The 22,019-nt window shown below is 48.5% G+C and overlaps 8 protein-coding genes across 8 annotated transcripts; 4 read left to right on the top strand and 4 right to left on the bottom strand.

Moving 5' to 3' along the window:
• Positions 1-50: 50 nt before the first annotated feature.
• On the bottom strand, positions 51-2,111 carry N7517_003363 (RNA-binding snoRNP assembly protein NAF1; the record flags this gene model as incomplete). Its single annotated transcript, XM_056721093.1, has 1 exon — positions 51-2,111. One exon carries the CDS (start codon positions 2,109-2,111, stop codon positions 51-53), a length of 2,061 nt encoding a protein of 686 aa, XP_056585228.1.
• A 175-nt stretch (positions 2,112-2,286) lies between these two features.
• Positions 2,287-4,226, top strand: N7517_003362 (dolichyl-P-Man:Man(6)GlcNAc(2)-PP-dolichol alpha-1,2-mannosyltransferase; the record flags this gene model as incomplete). The annotated part of the gene is made up of 5 exons (XM_056721092.1): positions 2,287-2,342; positions 2,394-3,066; positions 3,117-3,206; positions 3,326-3,910; positions 3,972-4,226. The coding sequence occupies 5 exons, from the start codon at positions 2,287-2,289 to the stop codon at positions 4,224-4,226; spliced, it is 1,659 nt and encodes a 552-aa protein (XP_056585227.1).
• A 522-nt stretch (positions 4,227-4,748) lies between these two features.
• N7517_003361 (heme-dependent oxidative N-demethylase family protein) lies at positions 4,749-6,250 on the top strand (the record flags this gene model as incomplete). Its single annotated transcript, XM_056721091.1, has 5 exons — positions 4,749-4,956; positions 5,022-5,124; positions 5,179-5,231; positions 5,291-5,414; positions 5,485-6,250. The coding sequence occupies 5 exons, from the start codon at positions 4,749-4,751 to the stop codon at positions 6,248-6,250; spliced, it is 1,254 nt and encodes a 417-aa protein (XP_056585226.1).
• A 145-nt stretch (positions 6,251-6,395) lies between these two features.
• On the bottom strand, positions 6,396-9,792 carry N7517_003360 (Mpv17/PMP22; the record flags this gene model as incomplete). The annotated part of the gene is made up of 4 exons (XM_056721090.1): positions 6,396-7,828; positions 7,954-8,397; positions 8,758-9,131; positions 9,245-9,792. 4 exons carry the CDS (start codon positions 9,790-9,792, stop codon positions 6,396-6,398), a joined length of 2,799 nt encoding a protein of 932 aa, XP_056585225.1.
• A 499-nt stretch (positions 9,793-10,291) lies between these two features.
• N7517_003359 (MFS transporter) lies at positions 10,292-12,187 on the bottom strand (the record flags this gene model as incomplete). Its single annotated transcript, XM_056721089.1, has 2 exons — positions 10,292-11,737; positions 11,822-12,187. 2 exons carry the CDS (start codon positions 12,185-12,187, stop codon positions 10,292-10,294), a joined length of 1,812 nt encoding a protein of 603 aa, XP_056585224.1.
• Positions 12,188-16,509: 4,322 nt separating this feature from the next.
• Positions 16,510-17,428, bottom strand: hhtA (histone H3). Its single transcript, XM_056721088.1, has 3 exons — positions 17,353-17,428; positions 17,109-17,216; positions 16,510-17,036 (listed from the first exon to the last, which is right to left on the bottom strand). The coding sequence occupies exons 1-3, from the start codon at positions 17,375-17,377 to the stop codon at positions 16,759-16,761; spliced, it is 411 nt and encodes a 136-aa protein (XP_056585223.1). The 5' UTR covers positions 17,378-17,428; the 3' UTR covers positions 16,510-16,758.
• A 693-nt stretch (positions 17,429-18,121) lies between these two features.
• Positions 18,122-18,548, top strand: N7517_003357 (histone H4; the record flags this gene model as incomplete). The annotated part of the gene is made up of 3 exons (XM_056721087.1): positions 18,122-18,131; positions 18,191-18,466; positions 18,523-18,548. The coding sequence occupies 3 exons, from the start codon at positions 18,122-18,124 to the stop codon at positions 18,546-18,548; spliced, it is 312 nt and encodes a 103-aa protein (XP_056585222.1).
• A 1,409-nt stretch (positions 18,549-19,957) lies between these two features.
• N7517_003356 (BTB/POZ domain-containing protein) lies at positions 19,958-21,025 on the top strand (the record flags this gene model as incomplete). The annotated part of the gene is made up of 1 exon (XM_056721086.1): positions 19,958-21,025. The coding sequence occupies one exon, from the start codon at positions 19,958-19,960 to the stop codon at positions 21,023-21,025; it is 1,068 nt and encodes a 355-aa protein (XP_056585221.1).
• Between the last annotated feature and the right edge of the window lie 994 nt (positions 21,026-22,019).

Below are 22,019 nucleotides of genomic sequence, written 5' to 3'. Positions count from 1 at the left end.
CCGCTAGGATATCACAGATCACAGAAGAACATGTATGGAAAACAAAGTTATCAGGAAGGAGGAGGACCCTGATTCCCGCCGTGCAGGTTTCTCAGCAGATCCAGCTGAGCTTTAACTTGATCAAAGTTCATAGCCGGTGTTTGGGCCTGGGGAGACTGGTGCTGTTGCTGCTGGGGCTGAGGCTGGGGCTGGAGCTGTTGGTGCTGTTGCTGAGGGGGTTGGTAATGCTGCTGGGACTGTTGGTACTGCTGCTGTTGTTGCAGAAGCTGCAGGAATTGTTGCTGTTGTTGCAAGATAGCCATAGATTGAGGATTGTATTGAGGGGCACCCTGTTGCATGTTCTGGAAGTTGGGTTGTTGTTGGAAGGCCGCATATGGAGGGAATTGGAAGGGCATCTGAGGTTGCGCGCCACCTTGGCCGAATTGCGGCTGTTGCGGGTTCTGGGCTTGCTGCTGTGCGTATTGCGCATATGGGGCGAAAGACTGGGGCATCCCGTATGGCTGCTGAGGCTGCTGGTACATCGGCTGGCCGTAGGGAGCAGCGGGCTGAGCTTGAGGTTGAGGCTGAGGCTGAGACTCGTGGGCTGGGCCGCTGGCCTGCTGGGGACGACGGTCCTGGTCCCACTCCCTTCCTCCACGTCCACCTCTGCCGCGTCCTCCGCGTCCACGGTCACCCCGGTCACCCCGGTCACCACCTCGGCCACGGCCTCTTCCGCCACGGAACCCGCCACGCTCGTTGCCTTCAACTGGTGCCTCGCGAGTCATCATCTCGTGGAGGTTGGTAGGGCGTGCCAGAGGGGTATAGCCCTCCTCACCTCCGGCATCGTCGTAGTTGAGCTCGGTCTGGTTCAGTTTCGAAGGTCCTGGGGCTGGCTTCTTGCCTCTGGGGCCTTCTCTGGCTTCCTTTCGCTCTTGTCGCTTCTGCTTCAATTTCCGCTTGTATTCAGCCTCCGCTTCATCGTCGGAGAATTCCATCTCTTCGGCGGCAACTTCCTCGTCGTGGAAGTTGGAAGCATCACTTCCCTTCAGGCCCTTGAGCGGCTGAGTGAACACAAAGGTGGAGTGTCCCTCAACATAGAAGATATCTTTGCCCTTGACTAAGCCCTTTTCCTGAACTTCAGAGGCTGTGGCGTATGTGACGGTATACAAAGGATTCTCCACTCTGCCCAGGGTCTCTGCTACTACACCAATGGGCTGGCGATCATCGGAGCAGAGCAAGGAGCCCGACTCAAGCACTTGATATTCTCCGGAGGTATTAGCCTCGATAAGAACATTGTTATCGATAGCGGCATGGACTTTGCCAAGGAACACGATCTTCATCTCGGGGGTGATCTTAACGTCAGGGATAGGCAGGACCTCGTGTTCGATCTCGTTGGTGGTCCGCAGTTGTCCGCCTGATTTCCCCTTGCCATCTCCCTCGTCGTCAGAACCACCTTCCGCACGCATAAGAATCTGTGCTTGCTCCTCCGCGCTGAGGATGGGATAGTCTTCGTCGTCACTATCATCGGAGTCCGAGGAATCAGAGCTGTCCGAAGATGACTCGTACGGGGAAGAGTCTTCCTCCCACTCAGGGTGGTCCTCTTCGTTGGCATCACCAGCCTGGCCAGTGGCTTCGATCATATTACCTTGGTGGGTATCTTGTTCGACATCCATAGCTTCGTCGAGGGGAGCAGTGAGTTCGCTTTTGCTTTGCGCCTCTGCCTCATCCTTCATCACTGCCTCGGTGGACTCGGGCTGAGAGATTTGCTGAGTTTCCTCTTGTTTGATTTCCGTCTCGGCTTCTTGGTGGTTCACTGGTTGATCTTGCTCTTGCTTGGTTGTGTGTTCGGTCAACTGTGAGCCAGTTTCTTGTCCGGATGGGTGGTGAATAAGGTTCAATCCGGGGATCATGTGGCTTGGCTTCGAGGAAGTAGAGGGTTCGAATGCGCTGTTTCCAGTATTTAGGCTGGTTATACCCATGTCTGGTGTGCCTGCAGCCAAGGGAGTGTTATAGAAATCGCTGCCGTTGTCTGGGGTCCCTGGGATAGGCGTCTCGATAAGACAGGGTTTTTTGGGGGCAGGGCCTTCACCGGCACCTGTGGTGTCATTAGAGGGGATGTTGTGTCCGTCCATATTGAATCTTCAACTCAAATATTTTTCAACAAAAACCAGTTCAACTTGAAAGATCAAAAGTCGCACGGGAAACTTTTTTTATTCTGCCAGACTCCGCAGGGCGGTCAATAAAGTCTTATCGGTTATCGTAGCTCCATCCATTTGATGGATTTAGACTTTAAGTCCAACTTGCAAGATGGCAGGGAACGAAGATGCCTCGAGGGATGCCCATAAGCCTCGGTCAAAGAAGCAGTATGTATATGAATATTTTTAGGATTAAACATGATGCTAACCTATGTATAGACCCCCACCACCTCCCTTCTACATTCCCCTCAACATCACACTCTACCTATTTCTAGCTGCCAACACTCTCGCCGCAATATTCTCTCCAATTCAAGATTGCGATGAGGTGTTCAATTTCTGGGAACCTGCGCATTATCTTCAGCATGGATATGGTCTTCAAACCTGGGAATATTCACCGGTTTATTCTATCCGGAGCTGGCTCTACGTGGCGCTCCATGCCACTGTAGGGAAGATCGGGTCTTTGGTAGTTCACAGCAAGACAGCTGAATTCTACACGATTCGCCTATGTCTTGCATTCTTGTGTACTGCCTGTCAGACTCGACTATACTCTGCGATCTGTCGTACACTCAGCCCCCGCATCGGTCTCTTTTTTGTGATGATCGTCACACTCAGCCCTGGCATGTTTCATGCTTCGACTGCCTTTTTGCCCTCTACTTTTACCATGTATATGTCTATGCTTGGTCTGGCTTCGTTCCTAGATTGGAAAAATAGCCGGAAAACAGCGCAGGGCATCATGTGGTTTGGGCTGGGGACAATCGTTGGGTGGCCATTTGCCGGTGCTCTCATAGTCCCTTTTTTGGCTGAGGAAGCCATTGTTGGTATGATGTCTGGGTCTTTCGGCTCACTGTTGTACAATGTCTTCGATGGCATTATTCGTTGTTTGTCGATTCTGGTAGGTGAAATTCTACTGGGTTTCAATATCTTTACTAAGATGTATCACAGGCTCTTGAAGTTGCAGTTGACTATGCTTTCTTCCGGAAGCTCGTTCTCGTGCCTTGGAACATTGTCGCATATAACATCCTGGGGGAGAAGGTAAGGGACCGGATATTTTTGGAACTGAGCCGTGGACTTTCTATATTCGAAACCTCTTGCTCAACTTCAATGTCTGGTTTGTCTTCGCCATGCTATCTGCGCCCCTCCTACTTTTCCAGATCGTCTTTCGATCGCACACAACCTCCTTGCAAACCTCATTGCGGTCCATGACCCTGGTCGCTCCCTTCTACATGTGGTTCGGGATTTTCTCGGTCCAACCACACAAGGAGGAGCGATTTATGTACCCAGCATACCCGTTCCTAGCACTTAGCGCGGCTTTGAGCTTCCATATTATCCTGACCTACCTTGGTTCTACTGATCGGAAGGAAGTGATCGGCCGTGTACCAACTAAATTAAAGATTGCTGCAGCCATGTCAGTCGTTCTAGTCGCTCTGAACGCCGGCATGCTGCGCACTCTAGGTATGGTTACCGCTTATAACGCTCCATTGAAGGTGTTGGAGCCCCTACAGCATGTGGATATCGCGCATGCAGAAGACTCGGTGTGTTTCGGCAAGGAGTGGTATCGCTTCCCATCGTCATATTTTCTTCCCAACAACATGCGCGCCAAGTTCATCCGAAGTGAATTCCGAGGACTACTTCCGGGTGAGTTCCCAGATTCACCGAGTTCTCTTGGGCGTCTGGATGGTGCCTCACAGATTCCATCTGGTATGAATGATCTCAACATTGAGGACCCTAGCAAATACGTAAGTATCCCAACGTGGCACTGAAACCATTATTTCTGTCCCCATGCTGACTTTAGAACAGGTTGATATCTCTCAATGTTCTTTCCTGGTCGACTCTTACTTCCCTGGTCATGAGGCCACCGAGCTAGAGCCCCATTACCTCCTGGATAAGGCACAGTGGGAGACGCTTTCCTGCGCAAGCTTCCTTGATGCGTCTCAAACAGGCCTGCTAGGTCGATTGATCTGGATTCCTGATCTCCCAGTCATCCCAGCTCGCTTCCGACGCAAATGGGGTGAATATTGTCTTCTCCAAAGAACAGTCGCATGCCATGTATAGATCCAGGATACCCCTGGAAACCCTGGATAAAACTGATAGAAGAATTATGTAACAACATCACGGAAATACCTAGGTATTCACATCGAAAAAATTAGTGATACCTGAGGTTATAAGTGTAGCGTCACCTTTCCCAATTCGGACAAAAGATCCCTATCCATTTCTAGCTTTTCTCGGCAGATAGACCTCCGTGTCACTAGAGGGCCAATAACAGACAAAATAACAGACAAAATAACAGACAAAAGCATGCAGTCCCGGATTTGACAGCTCGAAAAAGACGTCCCCCTCTTCCTCAGATAGTCTCTATTCCCTGCCACAATTGACATATTGACCCAACATGGCCTATCTCGTATCGGATTAACAAGACGTCTCGCATGAGAGAACCATCTAATAACTTTCCCCGCACTCTAGACTTGATAAGGGCGATTCGCTTTGCGTTCACTATATACTAAAAACTACTTGGGGTTCCTCGCCTTCTATTCTCGATGTATCCTCGAACTAGGTTCTACCTAGAAGTGTCTCGCCATGACAATCTCGGTACTTGAGTCCCTATGGGGAACTATATTATCGATTCGAACGACAAAGCCCGTGTATGCCTTCCTCATTCTCAGTGTCTGTATATGGCTTGTCATCTTGGCCTCGCGGAAGTGGACTTCTAGCACAGCCAGAGCTTCAAGAAGCGATCTAGAGAAACCCGCAGGTGTGAGAGGAAAGGTCACCAGGACACCGGGTGGTAAGTAAATGCAAGATGTCGCTCTATGCAAGAATGAGAAAGTCTCACTAACTCTTTCTGCGTAGAATGGACTCCATCGGACTTCAAACGGCCAACGGCGGCCCCATACTCGGGATGGGATGTCCATTCGACAAAGCCAATTCCTTACCGGCCCTTTAGATATGGCCCGTATGTTGAACAAATCCACTGGAGATATGACTATATTTTAACCTTTTCTGGCAGAAGCTACTACATCACGCTAGGTCTAAGGAGTATGAAATGGGACGAATGGATCGGTGAGTCGTTCGATAGTCAGATCCCACCAGTCCATTGACCTCATATATCCTGAATATAGAGCTCGACAACCACTATCTGAAATACCACGCCGACAAAGCACGGCGCATCCAAGATCGCGGGAGCAAATGCTGCCATACAGCACCGGAAGCAATGGACGCGGCAATCGAACTACTCGAAGAACTGTAAGAGCAGACAACAAAACATACATCTCCATATCAAGAACCGCATCCTAACATCTCTCCCACAATCTAGATGCACCTACCTCCCCGAAAGATACCCAAGCATGTTCACCAAGACCGCAACGGGCATAACCAACAAAGTAACCAACGAAACCTTCAACATAACCCAACGCCCACTCCCAGAAGACCCAATGGCAACAGCAGCACGACTAGTCCAAGACGACCTAGCCCTAATGATCGAGCGCGCAGATGGCGAATACTACCTCCTCGCCGGCGCGGTCCTACTAGCCGGGTTCTGGCGACTGAGCGACAAGTTCGGGATGCGACTATCTGAAATCCATACATCTGGCGACGTACCGCAGTTCAAGAACAAGCTCGAGAAAGGAATGATGAATTTCTTCCGACGACTACGACCTGAAGAACCTGTTCTACGGAATAACTATTTCATCCAGGTGGATGATAACCTGGCGTGGTCTGGTAGTATTGGGTCTGAGGATGCGGAGACTGTATCGTGGAATACGGCGGAGAAGAACCGTGCTATTGAGAATCATTTCTTTCGCTCGGAGAGGCAGTCGTTGAGGAGATTGCCTAGATCTGGGGCGGTTGTTTTTACGATTCGGACTTACTTTGAGCCTATTACTAGTATTGTAGAGGAACCTTATGTTCCTGGTCGTTTGGCGGATGCGATTAGGAGTTGGGGGGATGATGTTGGTCGGTATAAGGGGAAGGAGAAGTATCAGGATGTTTTGTTGGAGTTTTTGGATGAGAAGCATAGAGTGCAAGTTGAGGGAGGGTTGGAGGTTGAGAAAGAGGATGAGGTTAGGAGTTATCCTCTTTGAGTGAGGTTGTGATGAATTATTTCTGTCGTTTATTCGATTATTCTGATATTTCTAAGGTCTGAGTAGTAAAAGAACATGCTCAGATGTAACCAACTCCGTATTCTTACAATCGCTGAACGCGTTTAATGTAAAGACTCAAGACAAATTATATATCCGCAACGGACCCTCTCCGACCTCCACCGCGTCTGGCATAAGCCATCTCACGCTCCTCACGCCAAGAGCACTCATCACGGAAATCGCAGATCCGACATTTCCACGCGTCCATGATATCCACGCCGCGAGGATCTCGCTCGCCGCGCCACCAGGTCATCTGGTCAGTGAGGTAGGAAGTGAGGGATGTCGGATCGAAGAGGAAAGATCGGCTTCCGATGAGTTGTCTCTCTCGGTCTTCGTTGGCGACAGATGAGAGATATCTAGCTGTGAGCACCGGGGAGAGGAGGGTTGAGTATGATTCCAAGAGCTCTGGCTGGGAAACTGATGGGATGGATGGTGCGATAGATTGCGTGTCGGAGGGATTTTCGGGGAGGAATGTGAGGCGGAGTTGTTGTATCATGAGACTCCAAAGACAGGAGAGATTGTTGTGTGATAGAAGGAGGCTGGTTGAGTCCTCGCTAGCATTAGAAGGACCCTCGTTCTGTTCGGACTCTTGGGAGGAGAGAGCGTCGAAGAACTGGTCGTTCAAGCCGCCAACCTCGGAGACGAAGGCGCTCGTGAACGGCTTCTGGGCATCGAAGTCGTAACGAGTGGCGAGAAGGTCAATAGTGACATCGTCGCTCGTGACCATCCGGTTGAGCATATGGTAGTAAAGTTGTAACTGGAGAAGCGTAGGCCGGAAGCCCGTGCTCTTGACAGTCGGTAGGGATCGGTTACCCTTCGTCTTCACATCTGTCAAATAAATCCGGCGTAGGTTATAGACCTCCGCAGGCAGTTCCGGCTCAATGTATCCCGTTTCCTCGACTTCATTCTGGCCCAGGTCCGAAAGCTTCATCCCGCCTTGCGAAGAAGAAAGCAAATAGTCCGACAAGGACATCTGGTACTCCGGCAGGGCAGCGCGCGACGCTACAACATCCGCATAGTACCCAGCAGCAGTAGCCTCAAGCTCCGAGTTGGGACACTCATAGGACAACTCATCGATAACGCCATTGACAAATTCCCCATCGACAACGCCCCAAACCTCTAGCTCGCGCGTGACACCATACTCGCGCAGCATGCGCAGTCCCTGAATAACATTCCATATCCTAAGACCCCACGCGTCCTCTTTAGTCGTGACTTCCACAGGTACAGTGGTGTATATCTCATCCTCGAGGGTCTTGTGCATGGAGCTCCCCCTCTTCATCGCAGCAGTCGGCTTCTTCCGCCCATGTTTAGTCAACGTGAGCCAGTACTGCAGCTCGCACCAAGCTGGTGAAACGAGATCAGTCACCGAGAACGCTTTGTTAGGTGCTTGTCGATACCGTTCGACGGGGGTTCGAGTATCGAGCGCCGCGGCGGTGGGATCCTGTTGTATCCATTCCTGCTCGCGCACTGCGTTGCGCTCGCGTTCTCTTTCTCGGCCCTCGGTTGAACTAGGGTTCTCGACTAAACGCTTCGGAGAAGATGTTGTCAGCTCAATTCAGTTCGGATGTACTGGGACCAATCCATAAAAAAAATATGGACGATCAATCGGGAAGGGGATGGGGGGAAGGTAAAGATGAAAAGCATACCAAACGGGCTGTTCCTGTTGCTGTTGCGAGCGCGTGGATTTGAAATCCCCCTTGCACTCGCATTCGCACCCCATCTAACCGCCTGACCTGGTCGAGGCTGCGGCTGCCATGTCGAGCGAGGCCTTTCCCGGCCCAGCACCTTAGGCAACCGAACGCTAGGCCCGATGCCATCCTCGATATCTGCAACGAGTGCGTCTAAAGCTGCTGGTTGCAATGACTCGAGATCGGCGAGTTCTGGGGATTTTGGCGCGGTGATCTGTTCGATGGGCGTTGGGGTCGAGATCCAGGTTGTCGAGAACGAGGTGGCGTCGGTGTCGGCGGCGGTCGCATGTTCCGCGACGGCTTTGTTCAGCAAATTGTTTAGCAGATCCTCTTCATCTGGAGTGAAGTCGGATCCGTAGTCAGAGTCATCCTCCATTCTCTCTTGGCAGGATATGCCTGCGACTGGAGGGGATCATATCTTGTAGAGTTGGTGTTCTGGTGCGTCATTGAAGGAGCCTTAAGAATCCCGTTGTTCTTACTGGCTGGCCATTACATACTTGATAATTGTAGAAAATATTAGATATTACATAGAATATAAACTAGCAAAAGAGACTGAAGTCTATTGATCTAAGTAATTGCTCTTGGTATCCCATGCATCGCTCCAAAACAAAACAAAAAAGAAAACTTCCCTGTCGATACTCGGCAGGGATTTATGAATCTATACATCCACCCAACCTCAACTATACTTTTAAATCAAATTTCCATGTATTCACGCAGTCCCAGCAGAAATCATATTCCCCCCAGAAACAGCATGCAACGCACCCATCCCTTCTGCCCCAGCAAGCGCCTCAGCAGCTGCAACCTCCTTAGCAGCCTTCTGATTCAACCAGCTCAGATAGGTCTGCCAACCAACCGCAATACCCCCAGAGAAGATGTTCCGGAACTGCGGCGGCACATACATGAACATGAACGCAGTAACAGCCGGCCAAAGCTTGACGCTGTTCTGGATACTAACGGGGAGAGCCTTCTTCACCCGCTCATAGGTCTCGTCGAGCGTTGCGCCAGCAAGCAGGGAGTGCATGCTAAAGAAGTACGTATTGAAGACGGGTGTGAAGCACGACTGCTGCACGACGACCTTTGTCAGGATTGAGAGGAGCTTGCTCGGGTAGTTGAAATGGTTTCCGAGGAACAAGAACCTAGAGAAGCGGGTCTGTCAGTTGACTATCTGTATATCCCCCACATGGTAATAGTAACAATATAAGAAAACCATTGGTTGCATATCGCATAACCAAATCCCGACAGAACATACCAGTTATAAGACGGAATACTCGACACGCCCCCAACACACAAATGTCGCAGCGTCCTAAGAGGATCATACCCAGCGCTGACAGTCTCCCCATCCCGCGCAACGACATCCCCATCTTCCGAATCCGATACCGCAGGCGCAGGAACCTCCGAAGGGAACAACATCTGCGCACTCAGATCACCACACAGGTAAATAACAATCGAGCTCCAGAACTGCGTCGTATACGGCTTACGCTCCTGCGCGCGCGCATACCATCGTCCAAACTTCCCCACCGGGCCAGCACTTATCACCTGGCGGAATCCGCGGCGCGCAGGTGTGGTTATTGCTCCGGTTGCAGCAGCCGAGGCGGGGATATTGTCAGGCAGCTTGGGATGGTGTGCTGGTGTTGTATTTCTCTCCGGTGTCTTTCCTGCAGGGGAGTCGGAGTTGTATCGGCGTTGTTGGCGTGGTTGGCGCAATAACTGGGGTTTGGATCTGGGGGTTATCGGTCGGTGGAGGGAGGTTGAAGGTGAGGTCGAGGCCCTGGATAGACCATTTCTGAGGAGGCTCATTTCCAAGACCACGCCTTGTTATTTACAAACGAAGAATAGTTGGGAGTGGGAGTTAAAAAAAAGGTTGTCAGAAATTAGAAAACAATGCGCTTTGAGATCCGACCTCGGGGAGCGATAAGGGCCGAATGGCGAAAAGCGGGTGAAATCAGTGCCGGATGCAGATCCGATTGGATTTACTCTATTCATAGAAAAGACTGGTATGAAAACTGATATTTGCAAACTGATAAATATGTATTTCTGAAAAATTAGACTCCAGCTCTATAAAATGCATCCCATAAAAAACATTAGTCGGATGAGGTTGCCCTCGGTATGATATGAACGGGTATCGAAGTAAAAACAAACGCATAACATGCAAGGGAACTTTTTGTACCAGGGGAGAAACGGGGTCAATAGAAACTATGATTATAGTGACACGGGCGAGTATAGGTATGACAAGCCCGGATAAGAATGGTAAGATGAGAGGGGGATATAAGCAAGCTGCTCAGCAGCCGCTTATTGCTTATTGCTTGAAGGAGTCCCGAGTGTGGACACGATCAATATCGTAGGGGTTTCCATCGTAGGTAACTGAACGGGCCAAGGAGCCAGCAGTGCGGTTGGAAGCGACAGAGTGCGCACGGCTGCGAGTGCGTTGCGCGTGGGTGGGTTCGTCGTCTTGGGACTCGCTGGAGAGTGAGCCTTCGGGCACAGGAGCCTCGGTGCGGTCGTATTCCACTTTGTCCTCTGTGGGTGGCGCGGTAACCTGTTCCTGAATCTTGCGCATGAAAGCATCGGACTGGGCGGCGAACTTGCAACGGGTGCGAATCGCGGGTCCGTACTTGTAGAACAAGAATGGGAAGGGCACGCAAACGAGCGCTAGGAAGGCAGGGATCGATGATGCCCAGTGGATACCTAGGTCATTGTACATGTAGGTGGTGAAGAGGGGGAAAGCGGCACCGAAGAGGGAACGGATGACGGAGTTAGCGGCCAGCACGGAGGCGGCGAAGATGGTGTAGGAATCGATGAGGTAGTTCATGATGCTGAGGAAGACTAGGACCATTCCAAAGCCAAAGGGAACGCCAGCTGCGATGCTGACCATGAAGTGGATTGATGGATAGTTGGTCCATGCGAACCAGAATAGACCGACTGGGATTGCGACGGATGCAAGGAGGCAAGGTGGGAGACGTGCCTCCGGGGGTGCGAAGCCCTTGTGTTTGTTGGATACATCGATATAGCGCTTGTTGTCCCAGACGGAGTAGGCGACGGCAATCAACATGCCAATCATGATACCGAGGAAGGCAAGGCCACCAACACCCTGGTTCCAGCCGCGAGACTGCTGGTAGACAATAGGGAAAGCGGCGAACATCATGTACAAGGTACCGTAAACGATAGCCATGTATAGAGATAGCAAGAACACGATAGGCTCCTGGAACAAAAGAATCCAAGGACGGGAGAGCGATACCTTGAAGGACTCCTTGAGAGAGGGTCTACCTTGGTCGATGTCAAGCTTACTCTGGTAGACCTGGCCCGACAACTTGGAGAGTCTCTCCGCACGGCGACGGAGAAGCACAGGCGCATAGGTCTCGGGGATGAATAGACCACCAATGATCCAGACCGTACCCGAAAAGATGGCAAGGAAACCCATGACCCATCGCCAGCCGCCGTCACTCATACCAATGAATCCACCTGCGATGGGGCCGATAATAGGGCCAAGGAAAGGTGCAGCGGCGAACAAACTCATCGCGATACCTCGCTGCTGAGCGGGGAACATGTCCGCAATGACACCACCGGCATTGGTCAAAGGTGACGATCCAAAGGAACCAGCCAAGAATCGGAAAATGATAATGGACCAGGCATTTTGCGAACCTGCGACGCCGGCATTGAAAGCTGTGAGGGCAGCGTAGGTAGTAACGAACAAGAGTTGGCGGCCAAACAGCTCACTCAGTGGAGCCCAGAGCAATGGTCCGATCTATAGAGCAAATAACGTTAGTATGACATGCAAAAGCAGATTGCGCAAGCTCAAGAGCCAACGTCTAGAGAATGGAAGTCTTACCGCGAAACCGAGAACGAAAAGCGAGACACCGAGAGTGGCAACTTCTTGCCCGATGTTAAACTCCATGATGATCTCTCGAAGACCGCCAGTATAGGCAGATGAAACCAGTGAAACGGCCAATGTGGCAATGGCCACCAGCATTGTAAGAGTCCATTTCCTCACCTCGCTGAAGTTCATAGGATTGCGGGGATCGTTGGGAATCCATGTTACAGCGTATGGGTCCTCTTCCGTTCCTGAACCGGGGTATGGGTGATCGATGATCTCTTGCGTGACAACGCCTTGGTCAAAGATCAAGCGCCAAAATGGGATTTTCGTTGGAGCAGAGGGCTCTATCTTCTCCGAGGCATACGGCTCAGAGTCTGCCATGGTGGGGCAGGTGGGATGTAGATAGTATTCCGAGGTATATAAAGAGATATAAAACTTTGCCGGGGTTTCAAGGAATGCCGAGGAAAAATGCGACTTGAAGACCTCGGGATGGGCCTCTCATCATATATAAAGGGGTCTAGTATGCAGATAAAGTACAAAGTGGAATTCCGTGGGATAGGTGGGCCCCGGACCCGGACAAGGTATCAGACCCGATGCAAAGTTCCAAGGTTGGGGATCTGGACCCAAGGTCTAGTTTGGGACGTATAATTTTTTTTTATATTGATTTTATACTGATTTCATACCTATATTCGTATATTTCCATGGTAAATTAAAGACTATAGGTGGTACAAATATACGAATTTAACCCTGAAAATGCAGCCACGGCTGATGCAGCCATGGGAGTAACCGAATTCTTCTGTTTGCAGCCACGTTTTTACGGCCACGTGATTTATGAAAATTTTATGTCAAGCCACTCGGGTATGCGGCATCGATCTGATTGGTTCCTTTTACGGTAAGGCTTCAAAACACACTTCGACCTTCTCAAGGTACATACATGATCCTAGCACTTTACCTCTAGTTCATGGATATTTGCTAATATTGTGTACAGAGTATAAGGAAATAATGTCCAACTAAATTCCATAAGGGTTTGGGCACCGGGCCATGCATAACCCTCGGACCTGCCCACGTTTTGTGCATTGGACTCGGTAACTTACCGAAGCTTCATCAACGCCAAGAACAGATGTAAAGTTCTATCGGAGTATCTATAATAATCTCCGGTGCACGTTCATAGATGGAGTTTAAGATTTTATGGCCAAAATCCATGCAAAGCCTTTACATGAATAGCATTATGATTATCAATCATGGTCAGGGGCTCCTTGTGCACCTACTTTGTACATATCTATGCACAGTGGAGCTACTATGTGCAATATCCATGTACATATATGCTTTGCAATCTATTCTGATTCAGCCCCTGTTGGATGTCCAAAGCAAAAATCAGGGTGCAACTGCCGAAGTCAACGTACATAATTTGCCTTTGTACTTGTCTCGGGAATATCTTTGAAATCACCTCCGAGCTAGGCATCAGTGTGTTTTGCAGATATATAATCAAATGATAGTCAGACCACCGGCGAAGCCAGCAAGCACCCTCCGAGAGAGTAGTGGACCAGTGCTCTAAATGCCCTAAACTGACCATATCCAGATCCTTATCTTTGAAAGATGTTCCAATGGCTCAGCCCACATGGGGCCATCAAAGACCATGGACTGATATCACCGGAGCTATCACATCGGGCACTCGAATCATGGGATCAAAGGTATTTGCAGGCCTGTCTGCAGTCAGTTATCCATGGATGTACGAAAAAAAAAAAAAATCTAGACTAGGAAGTAGATGTATAAAATGTAAGATCTCCGAGATTTGGCCGGGCGCTGCCATTTTAGTGAAGCTACGGGTGGCTTGCAGGGGAAAAAAATTAGAAAAACCAGGGAAATCGAAGCCATTAAATTCTCTGGACACTAGAATTTTCCACAAGTCTTGGCATATTCTTTTTCGCCTCAGGCCACCAGGTAGAGCTGCTGGATGTGGATCCACTGGGAATGTATACATTCACCACAAGGCTATATAGCCTTGATCTTGGTACCCAAGATAGTTATACGTGTCATTTGATATCAGTAGATTCCCCTCAGCTTCAAATACTTGAATCTTTAGTTTCAAAGCTTTTGCAGTCTTAGTGATAGTAAGATCAAAGAAGCAAAACACGCGTTCAAGTCACTTATTCCCCACTTAAAATCAGTATGACAGCTGGGATAGACACCTTAACCACCAACATCTGGCCCAGCTGGCCCAGCTGAAGCTCCAGCAGTATGTTTTTCGAGCTCAAATTCCATAACCGCATCGGTTAATCTTGAAGTCAAAGCGCCATTCACATACATGCCCTCTTTGATCATCTTCGCACCTACTCTCACGATTTTGCTAAGCTCAATGCAACCTACATTTATCGGGGTGTTACTAAGACTGCTACTCTATACCTAGGTAGAACACCGAGTCAGATTAGAAGTTTACCATCGATCTCTCGCCTATGTAAAACTCTTGGATTCTAGAAGCACTACGGTAGTCCTTAGATCCTCACGGCCTAGGTAAGGTCCTTGACTTCTTCGACGCCACTAGTGCTTAGTATGTACCCACCATTCTAGCTTCTAAAATCGCAGCAGTTTATTTGATACTCTATCCTTATTCTTTTACTTTTCTATACACCTTACATCTTCTTTTCCGGTTACATACAGTATTCAATTCAAAGCTTGTAATAATTCAACAAACGCCGCCTCAGACCTGTGGTCCAACAAAGGGTACCTTCGATTGTAGTGGAGGGAAGTGTATATCAAATAACGCACAGGGTGCTCTGGCGAGTGGTATAGAGAAGCTCAAGTAGGGAGATGGGAGCGTATGATCTCCAGGATATGAAGAAAGAGGAAGGAAATATCTAGGAAAGAGAAAAAGTGAGTAAATACTGTTACGGCTACTGGTGAAGGGGAGGAAGAGAAAGAAGAAACATTGCTGTTCAATCTAGCAAAGAGCGGGGTATTTATACCCTGTCAATCAAGCAAGCGCTCAGTTTGACAAACAGTCAGTCATAGGACGGTCTAATATCCAACAAAGATAAAAGAATTGTGGAAGAAAGGCTGCTCAACTTTAGAACTGCCTATAACATAGGAAATTCCCAGCTGCCCGCACATGGGGAGGAGGCGAAGATACATAAAATAATAAGAAGAAAAGGAAAGTAATCCTTCAATGTATCCCTCGTGGATATTTACCATTGTTTTATCTTCAATATGCCTAAAATATTGCTATATGGGAAAGAGGTGAATATAAAACATGAGAAATATAAATTTTTTTAACAGACCCTAACCCTTTTTTCTACTAATTCTTTATGCTCTAGGGAATGCATCGGAAATCAACAAAGCAGCCCGGCTACCTCGATTGGCAGAGCGTGCGACTTTTATTCGTGATTCTCAATAAATCACAAGGTTGGTACAATAATGGCCAGATAAGAATAGGTAAATGCGAAGGGGCATAGCGGCCAGGCCAGATGTTCTATGGTTGGTGCCTGGTTTTTATGTCTGAATGTGGCTTTCGACGCCGCTATATTATACATTGAAGAGCCTCCAGGCTGCAAGTAGGTGTAGAGAAACATAGCACTAAATGGATCACATGCTCAGAAATCCACGTACGCAGTATCAGACCATGTAATCTGCATTGTCCTGGAACCATGTTCCACTTCCCTGTTGTTTGACTGGGCTTCATACGAAAGAAAATGTATTCATCTGATCTACTTCCTTGTTCTCCGAGTCCGAGGCACGGTCATCTGATACTAATCCTACACGGATAATCCTGATTTATTTGGGAATATTCCTCGTGATCTGAAGTGTATTGAGTCATTCCGATATTCTATAGTACGGGACTGCCAATGCACTGCCCTGCAGCATATATGACGTATTGAGCTCATTGTGACTCAATCCCGGTTGATTCGCCGTTTTTCTTTGGTAGGTGTTTGTGTGGCGATTGGATTGGGGGTCTGATCGGGGTAGTATGATGTAGTCTGATGGGTATGAACTAGTCAAAACCCGAGTTCAGGTTGTGTGCTGTTTAATTCTTAAGTTTGCTTGTGTTTTTGTATTCCAGGATTTGATTGGAGACTTCCAATTCCCAGTAACTGTTCGATTGGTGTTGAGTCAATGTGAAGTCATAGTCACGTCTCGGCCAAGTTACATTTGAGTGCTTGGATGGCAGTCAAGTGCTAGAGTCCAAGGAGGTCGGCCACGTTCTTTTGGCTCTTTTTTTTTGGCTCTTTTTTTCGAATAGTTAAGAAGTTTTCCAATATCGAAGTCGAACGTCTGTTTGTCTAATTATTGAAGTCTCGTACTTATGCATGATTTCTCATTGTTGCGCAGTGGGAGGAAGCCATCCGTGAAGATTTCGGGTGGAATAGCTTCACTGGGCTTCTTGTTGACTTGAGAAGGATCATGTCCAGAAATAGAGTAGTCTATTATTCGGTCAAATAATTCTAGTCTCATTTTGGAATGTGTTGTTTGGCGTTGGTTGTAGGCCTGGAGGGGTCACCGGTTTGGATGGGGTGAAAGGCGGCCGGCCTTGCGACCGAGTTTCGTCTGACGCGAGAGAACACAAAGAGAACCCAAACAAAGAGAAGAACACCTTGAAAGTCTGTGCAGACCAGTAGATACGCATAAGGCGTGTCACTTACAAATTACTTAAATCGTTTACGGAAAGAAAAAAAAATTGTGAATCATAGAAGACAGCATTAAAGCGTCCTGTCATGAGATGATGCGCGCTAAGGCATCATGTTAAAGGGAGGCCCATAATGTACATGCCCATGACTTGATCCATCAATCGATGGTGAGCAGTAGCATCGATAAAAAAGCAAAATTGCGAAGCAACCCGGTGCCGAAACCCATTGATATTTGAAAGCAAACCCATCATGTATCGCCAGTAGTCATGATAAAAAGATAAAAACAAACCCCATGATCGCCTTTCAGAAACCCAGCTCGTTGAAAATGAAAAATTACGAGCGCTCGCCACGGAGACGGCGGGCCAACTGGATGTCCTTGGACTGAATGGTGACACGCTTGGCGTGGATGGCGCACAGGTTGGTGTCCTCAAAGAGAGAGACGAGGTAAGCCTCAACGGACTCCTGGAGAGCACCGATGGCAGAGGACTGGAAACGGAGATCGGACTTGAAATCCTGGGCGATCTCACGGACCAGGCGCTGGAAGGGGAGCTTGCGGATCAGAAGCTCAGTGGACTTCTGGTAGCGACGGATCTCACGGAGAGCGACGGTACCTGGAGATGGAATGTTAGAATATATTCTTAAAGATACGTGATGGACGCCATGTGCGACTTGGTGGAACTTACCGGGCTTGTAGCGGTGGGGCTTCTTGACACCTCCGGTAGAGGGAGCGGCCTTGCGGGCGGCCTTGGAAGCGAGCTGCTTACGGGGAGCCTTGCCACCAGTGGACTTACCTATTTGAGACAGTTAGTAAAATGTTTCTGAACGCGTGGACGCGTCACCAAATCCTTCGACGTGGATACCTGACTAATCAGGCATCGACGACGAGGTGGAAAAAGGTGAAATAAATGTAATAGATAAAATACTTACGGGCAGTCTGCTTGGTACGAGCCATCTTTGATGATAGACTTGATGTAAAAGGTTGAGTTGATGAAAGAGTTGGTTGGTAGATGTGAAAAGGAAGAGAGAGGAGGGTGGGGGAAGAGTATTTGTAGGAGACGGGAGGGGGGGAATTGATCTGGAAGGGGAACCACGAATCAGGGGGGAGTGAGCCGATCAGGATCAGTCAGGAAATCCAGTGCGTAAGACTGGGGACTGCATAGCGTGTAGCCCAGAGACTGATTTGCGGTGAGATCTGATTGGTCGAGCTAGATCAAAGTGCTGGTACTGCCAACTAAGCGAGCTCTAGACCAATGAGAGTCCAGGATCACGGAGTATAGAATGTCCAACCCTTGAATTCTTGATCTTGCAACCAACCTCCCTTGAATGAACAATTAATGCATTCTGATCTATTCACCACGCTCTGGAATGTATAATTGTACCATTTTATTTGTAGATTTACATTGTTGGTGGCGGATTATAGGAGGATCAAAGATGGACCACGCCAAAGTTGGCGTTCCGACTCTGGGGTCTCCCGGCAGATCAAGGTTGGTCTGTGATCCTGCGCTCTCATTGGTGGACGCCATCCCTAGCGCGTGATTTCCCAATCCTCGCTGATTCCCGTATCATACAAATATCCTCTGTCCACTTCTGTTTCCTTTCCCTCTTTTTCCATCAATTCCATCAACAACCTCTCAACTACCAACTCCTTCTCATCCCACTTCTACAAACCCCTTTTTTCTTCTAATCCATATTCAATATGTCTGGCCGTAAGTTACTACCCCACGCTTCTGTTTCTTCAAACGCGTTCTAACGCGTCTCAATTCAGGCGGCAAGGGTGGAAAGGGTCTCGGCAAAGGTGGTGCCAAGCGTCACCGCAAGATTTTGCGTGACAACATTCAGGGAATCACCAAGCCCGCTATCCGTCGTCTCGCACGTCGTGGTGGTGTCAAGCGTATCTCCGCTATGATCTACGAGGAGACCCGTGGTGTCCTCAAGACCTTCCTCGAGGGTGTCATCCGTGACGCTGTTACCTACACTGAGCACGCCAAGCGCAAGACTGTCACTTCTCTTGACGTTGTCTACGCTCTCAAGCGCCAGGGCCGTAAGTTTTCTACGTGTCTTCCCCTTCCAAAACGCGTCTCTAACCTTCTTCTTCAGGTACCCTCTACGGTTTCGGTGGCTAAATCATTTCTGCTTTTCTTTTCCGGGCTGGTTCACGGTACGATGGGACGTTGGGGTGTTCTCTGATTTATTTTACTACAATCATCATGGGTCTCTGGGTTTTGCTTTTCATAACACTCGATTACCACTATTGCGCGTCCATAGTGTTCGCTTCTGAGCTTTTCTGTATCATAGCAGCCTCTTTACATTACGGCTGGCACCATGGACATGGTGGGATCAAGCACTCAAGTGCGATCCGATACGAATACAATCAAAACTTGAAATAATTTTGACTCTTGGCTTGCAACTAATATACTTCTGGAGTAAATGTCTGTTTTCTTGACGCGTTTTTTTTGCTTGGCTTGGCTTGCAGTGCTTGGCACCCTATTCTCGGTGGCTAAGGCTCGGTTGTTTGGCTATTTGCCCAGGTGTAGTTGAGGTCTTCGTGGTTTGGAGCTTAACGCGTTGTTTTGACTGTCTGAGGCCTCCTTTCCAATTCTCAACATCCCCCATGTATTCCAAGGTTATATAATTTGATTCAATCCCTGTCTTATTGGCCAAGTACACCTGTTTTTTATGACCACTCATACATATCTATTTACCCTGTGCCATACTATCGCTGATTTTTTTCGTACTTTGATGATGTGCATGGAATACCATGTACGCATGTCTATGCATACCAACTTCATATTCTTTGAGTATTTTGCATTTAATTTGTATGCCTGGTCAATTTTAATATCTACCTATGCAACATAATGACTTGGTGTGTTCTGGAGTTGGAGGTTATTTGAGGGGTATGTACAGTTGTAGTATTATAGATATATATATTAATGCCAATATCAGACCGGACTCTCAACCAACACACCAAACAGCATAAACCCAATAGAAAATTGCATGCAGATAGAGCCTACCCATTGCCAACTTCCAAAATTCCCACATTGAACCCATGCAGGCCCCCATTGTGATGTGGTCAGCAAAACAATACGAGTCAAAGTTGAACCCCCAAAAACGGAAGTTCAACTTTACTTGGCACTATGAAACACGATAAATTCTGATATACCCACAACAAAGTTGCAAATGCAGATACTTCAATTGGAATGTGCCATAAAAATATTTACCAATTAGTTACAAAGTCAAAATATACTGATCTCCTTGTAAAATCTAGTGGAAGCCCATCTATGTCAAATGAAGACTGAATTAAACTCCTTTGGGGGGTTCAACTTTCCTTGGCACCATGACTGTATACTAGGGAAGCTGGAACAAAATTGTCACCTCCTTCCATAAGTTCCACACACAGAGACGCAAAGAGAGCCAGTGAACAATAAAACAGACTGGCTATACCTGCTAGTTTGAAAGGACAATGCGACCGGCAGGGCAGAAAATCAGACTAAGCAGGCAGAGCAAACACCAACCCGCACGATTGCTGCTACACATGGAAGGATGCAGACAAGCAACCCCCTCCAACTTATTCTTCAACTCCTCCTCCATTCACCACCCTGTATCCAGCTTTATCAGTAACCCAAGCGCACACAGGGCTCATCAATTTCCCGTTGATATGAAGAACAAGAAGGAGTTATCCGCCCTGAGAGTCCGACAGATGGAACATGCGGCCAAGAAGGACGAGGGTGAGCAAGATAAAGACCCAGCTAATGAACTCCTTAACGCCCTAGCAAGGTATCAGATGCTTCTGCAGAGACTAGAAAACCACCAACGACACAGTAGCGTGCACCTTGATCCGAAATACAGCGACCTGACCATTGTATGTGGAGACGAGGAATACACTGTGCACAAGTGCATAGTTTGTCCGCGATCAGCCTTCTTTGCCAAAGTCTGTGATAGTGGGCTGCAGGTGAGACACCAAGGGAATGAAACAATACACCGGTGGCGTACATCGGCTAATTCAACCAAGGAATCATCAACAAACAGGATCAAGCCACAAGAAGAGTCTATTCTGGTCAAAGGGATGATCGAGTATTTCTATCACCTGGACTACGAGGTGCAACCTCACAGTCCAGAAACAGACATCTTTATCGGGCTAGACAAGCCGACATCGGACACGGACACGGACACCACGGAGGCACCCAGTGAATCAGCCGAAGACCCGGTGACTACGGTCGATCCTCTATCGGTACCCATATTGATGTACTCGCTCGCAGACCGAGTGTTCACGGAAGGGCTGAAGGTGCTTTCAAAGGAAAAACTTGGGCAAGAGTTGGGCCGGCGACTGAACTCGAAGATATTCCCGCATGCCATCGCCCAGATTTACAACTCAACACCAGCAAATGACAGAGGTCTGCGAGACATGGCCATCAAATTGACCATGGATAATATCAAGGAGTTGAGAGCAGCGCAAGTGGCACCCTCGACTTTCCCAGACAGCCTGGTGAGATCCACCCCACAATTTGCCTCTGACTTGGCCGTGGCAATGATGGAAAAGATGGTGGCCGACTGGCAACACCGAGGAGTGCGTGGGACAAACTCGAACTCCGCGTATTACTAGCTGCGAAGAAAGACCCCAGAATGCTGAATTGACACAAGGAATTGGCTTATTTCACATTGCCATGCAAGCAAGTCGTAGGTGAGGTAGCTAAATCCAACATGGAACCCAAATTATACAAGCACTAGATACCGGTACCTAGAGTACACACCAAGAGGTGAATATAAACGTCACAAACTGAAATTGACAAAATAATAGCAGTTGAACAGATCGCCCGCATTGGAACCAAATCGTCAATACCTACACCCCAGGATGACTTGACTACCACTACAACAACCATCTCCTAGCATGACCACATGCTTACACCACCACCAGACCGAACACCGCAAGCAGACAAAAAGGAAAACAAGGATGACATCTAGAGAGGCAGACTTGAGCGAGATTGGGATAGGGCACCAGAGGTCTTATTCTGACCACAGCAAGACGACGAATGATATTCTCCAAGATAAACCTGGTTGTCTCAACTGCTTCGATCAACACACATCGCAAACAACCATGGAAGGCACACAAAATTGAATTCCGACAGACCTAATGCCGACTCCGTCAAGCTGATATCCTACCTCCGAATCGCCTGTCCCCAGTGAAGCTGACAAGACTCGACCTCCTCATTTCAGAGCCTTCCAAAATGCGAGACATCCCCCAGTCTACCAAGCCGATTATTGACGAGTCACCTCCGCAGACAGCCCCAGATGCTCCCAGAACCGAGTCCTGATCGTGCGAACCAGATGATGAAATACGCGGCATGGCGAGAACCTTGGCCAAAAGTGACACCACAAACAGTCGATGGACACTTGATCAACATACTGGAGACTTGTTTGGGAACAAACCTGTGGATATGATCTCCGTGTTCATCAGGGTAAGCGACCAGCCAATTATCCGAATGGGGCAGCCAAATACCGAAAATCATTACGATGGAATTAGCCGTGCTCTCAACTTTGCAGGACATGAATTTGCTGCAATGTTTACGATTGATTCGACGTAATGCCACTGGGCCCCA

The sequence above is a fragment of the Penicillium concentricum genome, assembly GCF_028827145.1.
Source record: "Penicillium concentricum strain IBT 3081 chromosome Unknown utg000001l_segment0_segment0, whole genome shotgun sequence".
Taxonomy (NCBI): domain Eukaryota; kingdom Fungi; phylum Ascomycota; class Eurotiomycetes; order Eurotiales; family Aspergillaceae; genus Penicillium; species Penicillium concentricum.
Note: the sequence above shows the minus strand (reverse complement) of the source record. Positions and strands in the feature narration are given on the sequence as shown.